General features: G+C 42.7%; 2 protein-coding genes across 2 annotated transcripts in view; one reads left to right on the plus strand and one right to left on the minus strand.

Moving 5' to 3' along the window:
• LOC117487736 (up-regulator of cell proliferation-like) overlaps positions 1–17,735 on the plus strand; it is a gene marked incomplete in the record, with an annotated part of 233,858 nt that overhangs the window by 72,665 nt on the left and 143,458 nt on the right.
• Positions 4,242–17,099, minus strand: LOC117487739 (neuroligin-2-like). Its single transcript, XM_034136396.1, has 6 exons — positions 16,903–17,099; positions 12,520–12,705; positions 8,379–8,644; positions 7,498–7,651; positions 6,217–6,583; positions 4,242–5,943 (listed from the first exon to the last, which is right to left on the minus strand). Exons 1-6 carry the CDS (start codon positions 16,967–16,969, stop codon positions 5,109–5,111), a joined length of 1,875 nt encoding a protein of 624 aa, XP_033992287.1. The 5' UTR covers positions 16,970–17,099; the 3' UTR covers positions 4,242–5,108.

A 17,735-nucleotide genomic window follows, 5' to 3' on the forward strand; every position in this document is an offset into this window, starting at 1 on the left:
TCTGTGGGTCTGGCTCGCCATCTTGTATCAGAGCGCGTATGTGTTTTCCTCTCACTTGCGCAGCACAACTCGATCGATCAACTTTCTTATCCAGTTAAAAAAACCTGACCTGTACGACAGGTCATGAAAGAATATAAATATAATATAAACTAACAATATAAATGATATAATTACATTTTCAAAACTACTGTAAACTTAGCTCTTTTGTCAATACAGCTTACAACAAGGCTCAAAATGGCAGCTTTACTCTCCTCTAAATGTTTCATTTATCCTGTTCATACACAATAACACATATTTCCCCTTGTAAAACACACATTAAAGCCACGTAGTTTCAGTCAAACAAAATAACAAATACATGACTTTGCAAGCCATGTTCATAGCTTCCCTTACAGCTCAACAACATGAAATGCTAACAAAGAAGCTAACATTATTCACTCTTACAAAACTTTTATATGAAAAGGTTTGACTCACCAAAACACCGTTGGTTAATGTTCTATACCGTTTATTGGGTTTCCCGGCGTGTGGATGGTATTTGTATCTTTTAAAATAAACTTTGAATCACTTAATATAATTTACACTGCTTGTCTCATCTGCTTCTTGCTCGTTTTCCTCTCTTTTCTCCTGCTACGCTGCGATCCTTAAAAGAACAGTAGCCTACCTTGTAATTTGTCATAGGCCTACTACTTTTATTTATTATATTTTTAAAGGATGATATCATTGACCAATTTTAAACGTGTATCTTTTAATGAAATACCTTTTTAATGACTTTATGCTTAGGCTACTACGTTTTAAATGGGTTACATAAGTATCTGATATCACATGTTTACATTTTTTAATAACTTAAGACTATTCAATATAAAAGTGGTATTGTCAACAAGTGAACAGGAAAATGTTGGTTTTAATCAAGTTAAGCATCATATATGATAGCCTATGTCTTTTACTCAGAAATTATAATCTTTTGTTTCTGTGAAGTATCTGATTCTACATATTTACGTAATAAAAAATAGCATTCATTCCATATATTGTTAACATGTATACTTTACTATTTCAATAAAGAGACCAAATCTGCAGACTGGCTATGAATGTCTTTAATGTTTCCCAGATCAGAATCACAGCATACAGTGTATAATAACTTCTAAAGTAAACAGAAATATCATCACCTCATTTATTTATATAGTTTTACTATACTTTTTTTTAATAATCATCTTTTTTTAAATTCCATTATTTAACATTTTTCTTCATCTCAAGTCTTGGGTTTCTGAATTCAACAAATAATGTAAAAACAAGACAACAGGTGCAACTCCGCAATGGAGGTTGTGTGTGTGTGTGTGTGTCACTGTCTTTACCGTGGGCCATATGAAGTCATTTTGGTTTGCTTGGCTGACTGCAGTTTGTTGAGTCTAGGTGTGTCCACATACATCCAGTCTGATCCACCGCTAAACACACACATTCAACCTCTCTAAGTGCACTGGCCTTTTTGAGATTTACTTAAAATGTCCTCCCTTTCTTCACGGTTATGAAGATGAAACTGTTCACTGCTACATCAAATGGTCCACACAACCTCCATGATCACAATGCAACACAGTGAGTGTAGGGAAAAGGTCAGCCCAGCTGTGTGATCTCATTACTCTGTGAGGCATCTTGGTATCAAAGCCCTCATGTGGGCCCACGTGTTTAGGGGCCACAGGTTAACACTGCTACATGTGAAGTGAGCTAACATTGAACTGTCTTTGTGTTTAGTGTCTTGACCATTGTTCAAACGCCAGGTCCTAGTTTAGTTTGCTTTTATCAGTGCTCTTAGCCTCCATAAATACTTTGAAGTTAAATCCCTCACACATTCATCAGGACAATAGTTGGATCATATCCCTAAATAATAGTTTGCTAAAGCTTAAACCAAAAAGAGAATAACAAAATGCAGAGTAATTGACCCCCTCTACTACAACCTCAGACAAACAAGACTTAAACTATATATATTTTTAAATTGTAATATTCAAACTAACTACAGAGTCTGGGGCCCTCTGTCGTGTGTGGGCTGCAGTGGAGATGAATTTCTGCTACAGTGACTTTCCTGCTAATGAATCAGGATGCTACAGGATACCCACGTGATAATGGGCGACATGACACAAAGTAAAGGGAAAGGTCATTTTTGAATGGCATGAAAGGGATGTCGGCAAGCAGTCGATGTGAAACCTCAAGCTGGTGGCCCTTTCTTTTGCAAACTGCACCTGTTGTCTTTTTGTTGTCACAAAGTAAGCATTTCATTCATTCACTCAAAAAGAAAAAAAGAAAAAACAAACAAGAAACTTAATATGTACAAATATTTTGTCTGTTTGATTCTTACACATAAAAATGTACAGTTTTGATCTTCTTCCAGATGTTGAGTGTCTGTCTGTCCTGCTGTCCAGTTTGGGCGCTTTTCTTCACACATCCAGATTCCTCAGAGTGGGTTGACTGCAGTGAAGCCGCCTCAACGCTGCCCTCCAGTGTTAGCTTATAAAATAGACAGGGGAAAACAGACAAACTGAAGACCTTGTTGCTGTTTTCACCTCTGATGGTGTCATTGTAGCTGTGTTGTGGTGAGGTTAACCTCACAACCACTCACTGCCTCATTATCTGCAGCAGTGAGTAGAAAAGGGTTCATATGGGTCTGATTACACCCATCAGTCCCTCCATGGGACGATGAGCAGGGTATCCTCCTGTCAAACATTGTGGGTAGAAAGATGGTCATGCCTTTGAATGTCTTTATTTGCTAATGATTAGTTCATCCTCCTGTGATTTCTACATTTAAGGCTGCTAAGTCTTTTTCCTATTTCCTCCCGAAGTTTATTTTCCGCAGCGTGCACCTTTCCCCTCGCTGTCCATCATCTGTTCCACAGCATTTATCCACGGGCAGCACACCCAAGTCAGTTGTTTTGTGTTTTACATTGTGCACAATTCCTTTTCAACGGGCTTACAAAATCTCTGACAGGAGCAGCCAGGTATATCTCCTCCTCTCCAGCCCTCCCCGCTACCCTGGTAGGCAGTAATAAAATAGAAAACAAACAAACAGGCTAAAGCTAGGGCACAAGCAAAGACAGCACCAGTGACTTCTCCCATACTAGACGTAGGCTACCATGTGTTCCTGTGGGCTCAAACAACAGTTCATTAACGTACTGTACTAACCAGAGATGACCCATTTTTGAGATCCAGCAGAGAATTGGAGGAGGTGAGGGGAATCGCTGTTGGCCTGCACACTCTTACTCCAAAGAAAGGAGCAGAATCAGAGACAGCAGCTGTCCACTGTGTTGCTTTTACCCTGTTTAGGAGATCCAAACCCCTTTTTCATCTTGCAGCTCTGCGATGCAGGCCACGGTTACCCTCAGTGTGCTTAAAGTTTAATTTACAACACAAAAAAAGTCACACGCTTAGTGAATTAACCCTTGAATGTGAGAGCTGAACTGAGGTCAGAAATTGTGTGGAACGCAGCTGACACAGTGAAGTCAGGTGTTTCTGAGTTTTGCGGTCACGGCAGGGAGTCGGTCGCGGGCGATCACCGCAATATGGGTGCAAGAAATCAGTGGGAGGGGAGTAAGTGCTGTAGATATGGAGCGGGATGTTGGCGTACGCAGCAGGACGGAGCTCTACGTTTTTTTACCACAGGGGGGATCCTGCCTGTCTGCCTCTCTATGTCATTGCTGTTTAATTAGGGCCCACTGACGCCCATGTTAAACAGTTCTGACAACAGGCACAAATGAAACAGAATATGCATGTGCTGGAAATAGGGGTGCAGACAGGAGGACGGTGTACGCTAAAGAGCAAAGGCTGCCTGTTTCTGTTTTGTTTCTCACCCTTACTGAAATACAAAAATAATTCTGTACAGGCAAGCTACAACGACAGATTTGGTACCCTAAAAAACGATCGTCTTCATACAGATGGGAAGAACAAGTAGCTCCTGTAGGATGGTTAGCGTGGTTTCACACATTGTGGGAGAAAACCCCTCTAACTAACGTCATATAGGAGAACATGATTGGAAGAGTTGTTCAACAGCTCATGAGATTTGTGGCGATTACTCTTTTTTTTTAATAATAAATGTTTGGACGTGAAGGGATACTACAGGATCTTCTGTGTTGCTTTTGATCTGTGAGATAAAACAAGATATCCAGAGTGGACCGATATGATTTGATTAGATTTGGGAAACGTGCATTGACAGATACAGTGTCCTCCCCGCCCCCCCGCCCCCGTCATCCTCTTTAAAAATAATTCATGCATAGATCCCCACTGAGAAAACCCATTTATATACTTTCTCCTTTGTACACATTTATATATAACTATATATAATATCATTTCTCTATATCTATATTTTCAGCAAAAAGATCTTTCCACAAAAAAACAACAATTAAACAAATGCTTGAAAAAAAAAAGAGAACAGAAGATGTGAGAAAGAATAAAACACAATCAAGGGCCAGTTTGGCACTTTGTCATGAGAACACACAGCATCTGTTCATTGACAGTAAATAGGAATACTGGAGAATCTTCTTTAGTTTTTTTCTCCCTCGATGCAAACACAGTAGTACATACTTGGCACAAAGAATGCTGGTAGTAATGAAAGTATCAGATATCAATGTTTTCATAGCTATGTGATTACTGTATGTACTCTATGCCCACTCCTACAGCTCAGCTGCTTGTGAGTCCTTAGAGCAAAGGAGCGCTAGGGAGAGGGAGAGAACCACATGTCGAATGAGAGGAACAAAGCAGGGAAGGAGACACAGATGTAGAAAAGAGAACAATATATGCACATAACACACCAGGGAGCGAAAAGAAGAAGATGATGGAAACTGCATGGGTCGAAAAAAGCATTCGTCCTTCTGACAAATGTCAGGGGGCTTCAGTCTAGAAAGAGCAGACCTTTGAAGAAAGTATCTTTGAGAGATCTGAGTCACCCCTTAACTGATCATCTGCTGCCATGCAGTTCAGTTGCTTCTCCACACGCCACCAGTGGAGCTGCTAAGTTTGACAGCATGATGGAGGAGGTGGAGTTGTTTTTGGAGAGAGAGTATAAGAGAACAGAACAAAGGCCCAAATCCAGAGGCCTCCCTTCTCGAGCCAGTATCTCTGGTCCTTAGTCCCTACTATACCCTGGTGGTGGAGTGGGGATGGGGCAGGGTGTTGTTGTGGCCGGTGGAGGGGAACGTGTTGAAGGCATGAAGAGGCTGCATGCCAGTGATGGTACTGGGGATCATGGTGATGGTGTTAGGCGTCATCAGCGGCACGTCGTCGGGGGCACGGCGCAGCGCCAGCGTGTAGTCGGGCGGGCAGGCGGGTCGTAGGATGTCGTGGGGCCGGAGAGGCTCCATGTCGTGGTGAGGGTCGTGCTCCGAGTGCTTCATCTGCAGCGACATGATCTCCTCCTCCTGGCTGTGAGCCAGATCATTGGCTGGCCCGCCCCGTTGGGGAGACAGCCGGTGTCGTCGCATCTCGTGCCGCTTGTCACGCTTGTAGTAAAGTGCGGCAAAGGCCAGGATGTTGAGGAAGAGCAGTGACGCCCCCACAGCGACTGTCACACTCAGCTCAGTCGAATAGTCCCGGGTGTCTCCGGGGAAAAGCTCCTGCCGTGGACGCTCCGAACCATAAGGCTCCGGATCAGAGGGGAAGGTAGGGTAGGGGTGACGCGTGGTGCGAGGGCCCGGTGTTCTTGGCCAGGGTCTCTGGCTGCCTGAGCCAGGACCCGACGGAGAACGGGTGGTTGTGGGGAAGAGCTCCTCATGTAGACTGTGGAGATGGGGGACTAACTCCAGCCAGAAAGCCACCTTGTTGGCCCTGTAGTTGTCCCTAACACGAGGCTTTAAGCCAATGTGGAGGTACTGCTTGTCCTTGGAGTTGAACTTGGTCCAGATGACCTCTTCAAAGCGGTTGGGCTTTGTGTGAATGAACTTGGTGTCCTGAGGGACTGGCAGGTTGGGGTCCCTAGTGGAGGAGAGAGGGGACATATCGTCAATATTTTAATCAATCTGGTTCAAAGTATGTAATAATTGTGTTGACATCTGAAAAAACCTTTCAGACTCAGGACACTTTTAGAAACTCTACTGACATCTGGTTAGTAAACATAAAGAAAGAAAGACACTACTCTACAACTGAAGAGGCCCTACCCCTAGCTAGTCTATCCTGCATTTGCACTACAACGCAAAAAGAGACATTTTAATATACCGTTATGAAATCAAAATCATCAGAAAGACCTACCCAGTCTTGGCGAAGTTGGTCCAGTAAGTCATGACCACGGCACTCAGCATCACGTCGTTCTTCGAGAAGTTGCATGGGAACAGATCCGTAGCACCGATCATGGGCACGCCAAATACGTACGGTATCTCATCTCCATGTGCGGCATCGGCCCATTCGGGGCGCGTCTCCGTCTGGCAGTGGTGGTAAAATGTGTAAAAGTAAACCGGAGACTGAAACTCGGCGTGGAGTTTGGCGGTGGCCACTGCCGGCGCCACCCACTGGTGGTCTGTGAACAGCGCTAAGAGGGTCTTCCTTCGCATATCGCCATTGTCTCTGTCTGCCCAGTCTGTGTACATGAATTTGATAGTCTCCCTCAGGATGTCTTTGCCTGGAGGATAAGACGCGGGAAGGGAAAGGGACAGGAAAAACAAGGGGAAGGGGGGAAAAGAGAAAATTGTGATAAGTTGAGAGAAAAGTGTTGACATGGATAGAAGATTTTCATAGAAGTACAAAGAACTGGAATGACAGGTAAAGAGTGTTTGTATGCATGTGTGATAGATAAAACTGAGTCAAATAGTGACACAAAGGGCAAAAGCGTAAATACGCCTCTCGTAGAGAAGAATGAGTGACAGGCACTTGAGAGGAAGCGTGACTGCATTATCAAAATGCGTCTGCATTTTGACTGTGGCCCGCTGTGAGGGCTTTGCAGGCTGATCTGTGGAGAACAACAGCACTGTGATTGGGAGCTGCCTGGGGGATGATGAGAGACGGCATTAGTGCCCACGGAGTCTCAAAGGCCAAAGCACAGACCCACCACGGTGAAAGATCATCTCGATGATAGGCAATCTCTTTAGCATGCCTGTCTTGGTTGGTGCTCTTTGCCGGGCTCACATTGTATCTCTTTTCCTCATTCTTTGCCCACATATTGTGTTTAAAAACATTTGATTCCAATGGGAGTTGTGACGATGTTTTAGTATTTTTATTTTTTTAGAAAGCCTATATTGTAATGATGAATAACAGAATATGAACCCCTTTTTTCATAGTGTGTAACACACTCATCTACCAGGGAATAGTACAGTATTTATTAAATTGTTTAGGTCACTTTTGTGCTAATCATTTATTCTGTAACTGATACTTTTAGAACTTTAAGTTATTTTTATTTTGGCAATTTATCCTTTCATTTGAGTTGTGTGTGTGTGGACCCCAGGAAGGTTTCATTACATGGGGGTGTCATCTTAGAGGTGGTACACTCAGAGAGAGTACATTACAGCCTGGATGGAGTACAATGTCGACAGTCCCTACCTTCAGGGTAGCCGTAGAGGTTGTCCACGAAGTTGGAGATGGTGTAGTCGAAAGCAGCAGCTGTGATGCCGTCGTTGTCCTCACTGTCGTCCACAAACTTCAGCCCCTCGCCTTGGTTCACTCCTATCAGGATGTCATAGTTGAGGAACTCCCCCTGGTGGTGCAAGAGGGGAAGAACATGTTGAGGGCTGAATTCAGTACAATTATGAAGGCTGCTAAACACGACTTTGTTTTGTGCATTTGTAAAGTCAAATCAGCTTTTTTCCTACTTGTATGTGATATCTATGCCAATAGTGTTGATGTATAGCTTTGGTTGTGGGACAATAACTACAAGCTCAGTAAAAAACAGGGACAAGGTGAAGGAGTATCACTTAAAATAGGGGCAGCAGCAGTCTGACATAGAAATGTAAACAAACTGACTTTAATTGTGAGTATTAAGAACTTATAGAGCTTACAAGTAAAAGCAATTAAGAATAGCAAAATAAGAATGACAAATAACTAAATATGAAATCAGAACGTTTTATTTTTATCTTTTGGACTATTCCTTATCTTTCCTGTGTCCTTGTGTAATACTGGATGGTTTTACCTCCTAACATTACTCCATTTAAGCTGAAAAAGAAAATCAGTCGTGGATTGAACGGATCACACGACCTGTGAAGAAAGGATTTGCAAGTACACAATGATTTGTATGTATGGGATAACAAGCACAAATAAGTGGTGAGCCATGGGTATAGAATCTACCACCGAGGCAGTGTGTTTCAGCGTTTTAGGATGCGAGGTCACACCAGCTGCTAAATGTCACAGCCAGACCCTAACTCTGTGGAAAGGTCACACCTCTTTCAACAAGTTCTCCATGTTCTCTTTGCATGGTAGACCCTCACCTGCTGCATGAGGATCTCAGGGTCGTCGGGCACCACGTCTCCGTCCACCACGGGGCCAAAGGCGATGTGGTAGCGGGCTGGCTGGATGTCCTGGTCCACCAGCTCCCGGAAGTTCTTGCGCCTCAGGCAGTCGACCAGGTCGGCCGTCTCTGTGTACGTGCAGCCCACCTTCCGGGCCAGGATCTTTGTGTACTTGAGGGGCTGGTAGTTGACGGACCAGCTGGAGATGGCTGTTCCACTCTGAGCTATGGCCCTGTGGAACAGACCTGAGGATATGAAAGAAAAAGAGGATTATAATACTGGATGAAGGGGTGAATATGACCAAAATCGTTTAAATATATTGGGTGATCTCTCTAAATGTCATGTGCTTTTCCCACCACGTTTGTTTTTTGCCGGCAGGATGGAAACGTTCTCTGTTAAGAGAGACTTCTTGATATGAATATCGCACATCTCTTTTTCCACTAAAAGAATTACCCTTTATAAAAAAAAACTTCCAATTGTACTTTTCCATCTGATTATTCTCACTGGAATACAGTTGGCTGAGGCATTACGTCACTACAGACCCAAAGCACCTCGAATAGAGCATGCTACAGGGCTACAAAAGAAGCCAGACTGGGAATAAGCTCATCTGAGACGTCAAGAGAGCCATTTTCCTCTTTTTCGTGCTAGCTGTTTCTTCTCTCACTCTCCCTGGCTGTGTTCCTCCCTCCCCCTCTTCCTCTTTGTCTCTCTCCGTCTCCATGGTTCTGCCTTTCCGGTGCTGTTTGAACCACTCAAGTGGCTCGTTAAGAGGCCGCCTGACTCACTCCTTTCCTCTCGCGCTCCCCTTTTTCTTTCTCTTCCCTCTCTTGGGCTGAAGATTGGTCAGTTAATTATTAAGCAGAGCTGCAGAGCCTTCTTTCCCTGGAAATCAATTATAGTAAGAAGCAGCTCGGAAACAGCTATACCTACACATCTGCACCGAAAAAGACGCTATTATTTAATTCAAAATAAGAGAGCCTTCGCCGCTCAGTACTTAGCTAGATTTGGCTACTATATTCTTCCTCAATGTTATAATGTCTCCACCTCTTTCCTTAAATACAGGATACTTTGGGTGATGTCTCCCCCCTTTATCATATCAGCATCACTTATAACCCCTCTCTCCGTCCTGTCTACCACTTCCCTCCTGCCATCCATCCTGTGCGTGCCTGCTGTCGTTTTTGATTAGCGACGGCGTGTAGGTGACATGATTGGTGTCCCTAAAGGGTGGGGATGACAGACTCCTTACCTGGTGTCCCTGGCGGGGGAGAGGGGGGGAGAATGACAGACAGGCGGCGTCTAGAGGGCCGGTGTTAGATGCGGATGATGACGATGGGTTGATGACAAAAGCGGAGGCATGAGAATGGACTGGTGGCGGGGTGAGGGGGGTTGGTTGTCAGCAACAGGAGACAAGGGGTTAATACAGGCTTTCCCAACCGTTAGGGTCTGTCTGCTGCTAAAAGGGGGGGGGGGGGGGGGGTCCCTGAAAACATATAATTGAGCTACAATGAGTGTCAATGGCTGGTTGCTATCTGAAAATAAACAAGCAAGCAAGATAGCCAGTGCACATAGGCCATCTGAGAAATACTACATCATCAATAAACTTCATTTACTTTTCTAGAGTTAAATGAAATGTATTCAACACTTGTGTCTGTACTGTATGTTAAGAACAGACCTGGAGCTGGGAGCTAACTAAGCTAGAGATGTGTATTTTAGTGTAAAGCCAAGCTAGCTGTTTACCTTTCTTCTCTGCCTTTATGTTAAGCTACTGTAGACTAACCATCCTGACTCAGGCTTCATACTTTATGCAAAGACAAGAGTGGCATAATATAGTATGCTTCTGAGATATGATTTGACTTCATATGTCATTTCGAGTTACAAAATATCATATACAAGGTGGTTTAAATGTTGCTTTCTAGAGATGCTAATAACCTCAAAAAGGCATGGTTAGCAGTCATGCTAATGTTAATGCTAATTCTCGACACTGGAGTTCATTTTGTAATATTTGCTCTTTCCATATTTTGATTCCTAAACACAGAAACTTAAGGAAAGAATGTGATATTTTCTCGAATGCATTAGAAACACACTTGAAATTATTTACTGCTTATAGCACTGTTTACAAAGTTATAAGCACTCATACCAACACAGTCTCACGGCATTTCGTGTTATAGTCACGAAATTAATCTATTGATTCGTGTTCACCAACACGATTTCGCCATTTTTTTCGTGTCACACAGAACAATTTTAAAAGCAATGTAAATAATAACAAATTAGAAGGAAAAACAGATAAAAAAAAATACAGATTTCAGGCACGAAACATACTACCAATAGAAATACATTGCTTTTAAAATAGTTCTGTGTGACACGAAACAAATGCAAAAATCGTGTTGGTGAACACGAATCACTAGATTAAATTAATTTCGTGACTATAACACGAAATGCCGTGAGACTGGGTTGCTCATACATATACAAAATGCTTTATAATGAAACATTGAACATTTGAATGACTTCAATTGCTAGTCAGTCCATGACATTTGTTTTTGCAGGAATTAAAGCATATAATAATTCCCATAAAACATCATCTTTTTATAATGGCTTATCCATTAACTATCCTGAGATATAGATATTTACAAGTGCTTATAACTTGAAAGTAAAACGCATAATATAATGCAGTATAAGTATGTTTATATTGTATTATAGACATCACAGAAATAAGTTAAAACTTTCCACACACTATGCATGGCCCCTGTTATGATATCAATATCAAATAATTGGGGTTATGGGAGGTTGCTCACGGCTAATTGGGTCACCTGCCGATGAGTGGAGAAAGGTTGGGTGTGCTGGGTTAATATGAAGGGTAGGCAGACATCAGTGTAATTATAGAGGCTGGGATAAATGGACACAGTGACACAGCAGCACAGATGCTCACTGGAGCTTTGACAACACACATTTGTTATTACAGCAGATTTACACAGACAGAATGAGTCAAAGTTAGAGGCGTCTGCTTGGTGCTTTAGACACAAACAAACACACTGAGATACACACAAACACAGAGAGGATCGAAACAGATGTGAGGTTTTGTGAACACGCTCTCTTGAATCTCTCTATCCACCGTTTCTTCCCTGTGTCTGTCCTACGCGGTTTGTGAATGAATAGAGGAGAGCGATATTGAGAGAGAGTCCTTGAGCAGTGTCGAGTTACGATTTGAGGAGGGCAGCTTCAAGAACGGCATGATCAAAGGCGCCGAGTGCGTGACCGCTTGGCTGCGGGTCGGCAGCCACACTGATCTCAATTCAGATCAAAGTGGATCGGTCCGTAGGCGTCTCTCTTTTGGTGGTGCAATGTTAACACTTAGCCCTCGGGGTGTGCTGTTGGTAATGGGGAGCACGAGGTCAGACGGATGTAGGTTTTTTTCGACGGAGGTAGAGCCTCTCTGCTGCAGAGCGGTGGACCGTTAACAGAGCCAGGAGCGCTCGCACACTCAGGTAATGTGGGGAAATGTTGGGGATTCATCCTCCGCAGACATGTACGACACAACCTGAATCAAACCTGGACTCGCTCATTAGACACATGACTGCTCAAATTCTTCAGTTCAAAGGATGTGCAGTGTTTTCCTCCGAGGATAGAGGTGTCAAGCGAACATCACAGGACTTAACGATTTCTGCGCTAGATGCTGCTCGCAGAGTCTCCATCTGACCACATGGGACAGGACCTTGCTGCTATGATTACATTTACACGGGTCATGAAATAGCCAAAGGCTGTATAAAGGAACAATGATGTTTAAATAGAGAGCGAGTCATTCCAGCGACAGATACAGGATCACACATTTTTTGTTTAGAGTTTTCAAGGTCGAATGGGACATGAAGGTGTGCATTGCCATCTTTTCCCAGTAAATATGCATTGTGGATGTGCGGGGATTAGCGAGGAATGATCTCAGCTTTAACATTAATGGATCAGGTGGAATTCATGCAACCAACCACAATCCGTTTGTCAAAAACAGTCATTTTCAGGGTTGGACCGAGACTATTAACATCACCATTTTGTGACCAGTGGGAAGATGCTGCACGGTAGTTTTTCTATTAAAACAAATGGTGAGACACAAACACAGTGAGTCTCTAATTACCTTCCGAGTGGTGCGAGAGGATGAGGAGGTTGACGCAGGACGCCCCAGCTCCGGAGCCGAAGATGGTGATCCTCTCTGGGTCTCCTCCGAAGTGACCGATGTTCTCGTTGAGCCAGCGCAGGGCCTGAATCTGGTCCAGCAGGCCGTAGTTCCCCTTAGCAGACTGATCGCCGGTACTGAGGAAGCCTGGGAGAGGATATTCAAGAGGGAAAAGGGATGGGAGGAGGATAAAGAGAGAGACAAGAGGACGTTAGTATCAGGACATTTAGTACCTGTCTGGCAAATGTTCCCTACTTTGGCCTGTAGATCATCTTCTGACTGTGAGGGATTTGCATATATGTTTGAGCGTGTGCACGACATCGTCATTCACCAACACCAGGAGCAACAGACAGAGAAAGCGAAGTGAGCGAGAGACGAACTTGCTATCTCAGCTCCTCTCTTAATGACATTTACTCTAATGGCATTGAGCAGGGACACAAAGCCACTTACAGTACAGCAGCCCCAGAAATATAGGTGACCCCAATCTGAACCACACCCATAACTGGATTACAAGTGATGACACATCATGCTTGGAATCAGGATTGTGCAATGTCTTTCTTCTTTTTTTGGGAGTAAAATAACTTTTCTTAACCAACCATTTTCGGCATGAGAAAACATAACTCTTTTTAAGTTAAATGATTTTCCTTTGGCTTTTTTTAGGCAGCAGACTTTCTGACTTGTCACAGGAGAGAAAGCACAGATGTTACTTAAGTTTCCCAGCATGCCATGGTACAGTGTGAAAGTGAGCAGCATGCACAGCACCAGGAAAACAGGAGGAGCTAAATGAAAATCAGACGTCATTCATTTTCCTACTGTGACATTTTAAAATGCCTTCAAGGAAAAATGTCTTGGAAGCCAAAATATGATGTGATATCCTTTAAAGTGCACCTATCATGCTATTTTTAGGCAATAGGTCTCAGATATATACAAATATATAAAAAACATGTCTATGAAGTGTTTTGCTCAAAATACCAAACAGATCACCCATTCTAGCCATGCCTCATATCCCTCTATTTGACTTCCTGTTTCAAAAGTGCTGATTTTGGGTATAAAGCTTTATATTAAAAAAAAGGAGGGGGCGGAGCTCATGCGGGACCCGGCAGCTACCGTCTAAACTAAATACTGCCGTGATGAAACGCCATATCATGGATTATTTCCGATATTACGTCATATCGGACACAAATCTGGATCAGTTCCGTTGTAGCCCCGTTTTTAGAGATTTGGGTACGGAGGAAAAGAGAGAGGGTTTTATTTTCTGACGCTGCGTGAGTTCCCCGACACACCGGGGACACATATTTATGTATAAAAGACATCAAAAAGTACATTTTGCATGATAGGTCCCCTTTAAACGTGGATGATAATTTAAGAATAAACGGTTTAATGTTTAAATTCCCTGGTAAAGGATAAGACTTGTAGCATTCTATTTGTGTGATTTCAACACATCCCAAAACATTGAGTGATATTTTCATTCATTAATATGAACATGGACACTTTAATTTGATTTGATTCAATCCCAAATACATAAATAGAAATTCTCTCTAGAGGACAGAAATGTGTATTAATCCGCAACTGAAAATAGTCCCCAATAAATGTATTATTTACCCCTGTTTTAACTCAGTTGCTTAAAATAATGTGTTTAAAGGTTTCTGAGATGAAAAAAATAAAGTATGCCTGAATACAGTACAGTATCATTGAGAGATTCAATATGTCCATGTTCAATAGGACACATATACTTTACATCTTCTAATGTTACATGGACTTGTACTACACCTACTGTCAAACTTTTGTACATAAAGAAATATTATCCCGTTTTTTATTTGTTAAAGCTCCCATGTCATGCTTTTCCGGTTATTACCCGTCCCCTTGTGTGTTATGAAGGTTTTTATGCATGTAAACGGTGTGCAGAGTCAAAACCCTCAAAGTACACCCTGTAGCGAGTAAAACTCTAACACAGAAAATACCTCCCCAAAACGCCTCGTTGGAGATACGTCACTGCCCATTTGAGTCTTCCATTTAGTTCCGGGTACCGCCTGATGTCATGCGGTACCCGGAACGAAATGGACCAATCCCGAAGAGCTATGGCCACACCAGCAGCGGCGTGTTCCTCCTCCAGAGGTTCGAAGAACCGGCATTTCACAGACGAAAGCTTCCAAAAACATTGCCCAGTTTGAGGCCGGATATGCACAGCTTGTTTGGACCGTTTGGAGCAGGGGAAGATCTGGGTATACAACCTGTAAGTTTGCATTGTTATTTGTGTATTTATCAAACAAGACTGTTTAAATGTGTAAACTGTGTTGGACTGCTAAGCCATTGACACAGTGCTAACTGTGCTAACTAAGTTGCTAGAGTTTCCATATATCAACTCTAATATCAGCAGATGGCCTTGCATACATGTATCTCATAGCAGGAGAATGTCTGCATTCACACACAAAATACCTATTGACAGTATACTGCGGGTGATTTGCCGGTCAGTCGCGAAACGTAATTACATTATAGCTGGCGTAGCGATCTAACACACGGAGCTTGAGCTAGTTTTGGTCAGAAAAACATTTTTGTGATGCTACGTTGCTAGCGTTTAAATATATCAACTACAATGTCAGCAGATGGCCTTACATGTTTGTCATGGCAGGAGAATGTCTGCAGTCACACACACGGAATACTCATACAGTATACTCCGGTTTACCGTACATTGTGACCGTACATATACTGCATGTAGCTAACGAGGCTAGCTGTATGCTAGCGCAAAACAATGTATTCATGCAAGTTACATTGTATGGTAGCAGAATACCCGTATACGATTGCAATTATAAACACGTTATTGCTAGCCTAATATGAACCACTAGCTTTTGTTCATAGTAGTTTTATTACACTGCATTATAGTTGCCTTTCCTCCAAGCTAACGTTCATATCGTGTTAGCTACCAAGGTAAACAAAGCTAGGTTAGCATATTAGCAGGCAAGCTGTTCATTACACAACTACTACTAACGAATCTAAAACAACTAAGTTTCTCTAATATTTTGTGATTTGCATTTGATTTCGTCCAGCCAGATCCTGGCGGACAATCCATGACGGGGACGGGACTTCTACTACTACTGAGGCGTTGTGCTAAAAGGCACCGCACCGCACCGGCTGTGCGCAGGCAAGAGGAGGAGGAATGGATGATATACCGTGTATATATGTATATTTATGTTCATTTTGTACATTTCTAAAAATAAAGTTTAATGGAAATACTTAGTAGGCCTATCCTTTCTTCCCTGAATTCATATATAGCAAACCATGATTTGATTTCTCATCAAACAGTAGTAGTTTATAACGGGTAAAAATAACTTACTCTTTGTTATGAGAGTAGCTCGTAGGCCACAACGGAAAGACAAGGAGACATACACGAGTTTACAAAACCACGGCACATTTATTGTGGTAAATGCAAAGATAGGTGGTTGAGAGGATCGCAGAGTTAGTCTTCCTGCAGCCGCTTTGGAGAGAGACTGGGGTCGTAGTGTCCGGAGGTGTCCGTGATCGTGCTGATTAGCCTCTTCAGCTCCACCCCATCGTAAGACAAAGGCCCTGGGGCCGTCACACTCTTCTATAACAACAGTTACAAATATATATGTATATAAAATATACGGCTGTGCCGACGCCATGATAAGACTGATGTTACGCTGAGAGCAGCCGGGAAAAGCACTGTTAGACATGGGCGCAGCCTCTCTGGTGGTTGACTAATCAGAACGAGTGGCCGAGCTGACCAATCGGAGCACACTAGGCTCACAGGGAGGGGGGGGCAAGAGCTCCAACGAGTCGTTTAGTGGAGAAAGTGAATACTGCTGAATACACATGCTTGACAGAGATGCTGTATGCGAAACCAATGTGAGTTTGGAAAATTGCACAGTATAAATCTATTTTAGTATACCTCAACAATGTAATTATGATCAGTGGAAATGGCCATGACATTGGCCCTTTAAATATTTTCCTGATCTTTTCGAGTTTTATATTTTTTTAAACTCAGTAGCGGGCAGTGCTTTTCACACCTAGGCCTTCAGTAGTGTCCCACCTGAATTAATCCACCTCTTAAGACCATCATTATGATCACGGCTATAGAAACCATTAATATTGTACAGACACGCAGTATAACAGGGCTTTGCATCACTGACAGCCGACAGGTATCTAATGTAGCGAAAATGACCGCCATTACAAAGCAAGAAACCCAAATAACACAATGTAACAAGTCTCCTTTCACTGCAGCCACACCACACACATCAACTCCAGCAGAAGCTCCAATATTTACTTAATAAAATGACAAGAACATATAAAAACATGTAAAGAAAAGTCATTAGAGCCTTTACTCACCAATACGTTTGATTATTTGTACTATTTGAGTTTTCAGTTCCAATAATATGTCCTGTGCTAACGCCATTGAGGCTCCCCCAAAAGTTTCCAAAGGCACCGCTGCTTGTAAGTTTCCAGCAGTGCTTTTGTGTCTCGCCGCTGCCTTGGTTAGACTCAAGTTTGCAAACTTATAAGGCTCCAAACACCAAGTCCATTAGTTGACAATATCAGGCATTTCCAGCAATAGAGAGGCGAAGTCCCTCCCCTTCCGGGGACCTCCATGGGACCTTATTTCGGAAAAAGTATGTATTGAAGTCAATGGAGAGAGAAAACGTATCTCTCGATCCCGTTTGAATTGTACAACAAATTACACATATGATGTTTGTCAATCTTAACAAATAATTTCCATGTCAAAAAAGTCACAGTTTGTCGTAAAACTGTTGAAATATAAGACTATGAAAAATACGCAACTAGAAAGACTACAAATCCCAGGATCCCGGTCCCGCATGTTGGCTCTTACGAACCGACTAACTCCCCTTGTGTGTATGTACAGCTCTCAACATGCCCAGACTTGTAGTGATTTTCACCTCTTTTAATACTTTTCGCCTCATTCTGAAAGAAATAAGTGAAATGTGCCAACGTGACGGCCGTCTTGGTGTGTGGTGCGAGACGGGAGATGTAGGTCATTGAGCGGTTTCACCAAAAAAAGTGTTACTTCACAGTTTTACGACACATTTTTTTTTTTTTGACTTGCAAAATCATCTTTTAAATTGACAAACATCATATGTGTAATTCGTGGCACAATTCAAACGGGATCGAAAGATAATCTTTCTCTCTCCATTGACCTCAATACA

Source organism: Trematomus bernacchii, unplaced genomic scaffold (assembly GCF_902827165.1).
Source record: "Trematomus bernacchii unplaced genomic scaffold, fTreBer1.1, whole genome shotgun sequence".
Taxonomy (NCBI): Eukaryota; Metazoa; Chordata; class Actinopteri; order Perciformes; family Nototheniidae; genus Trematomus; species Trematomus bernacchii.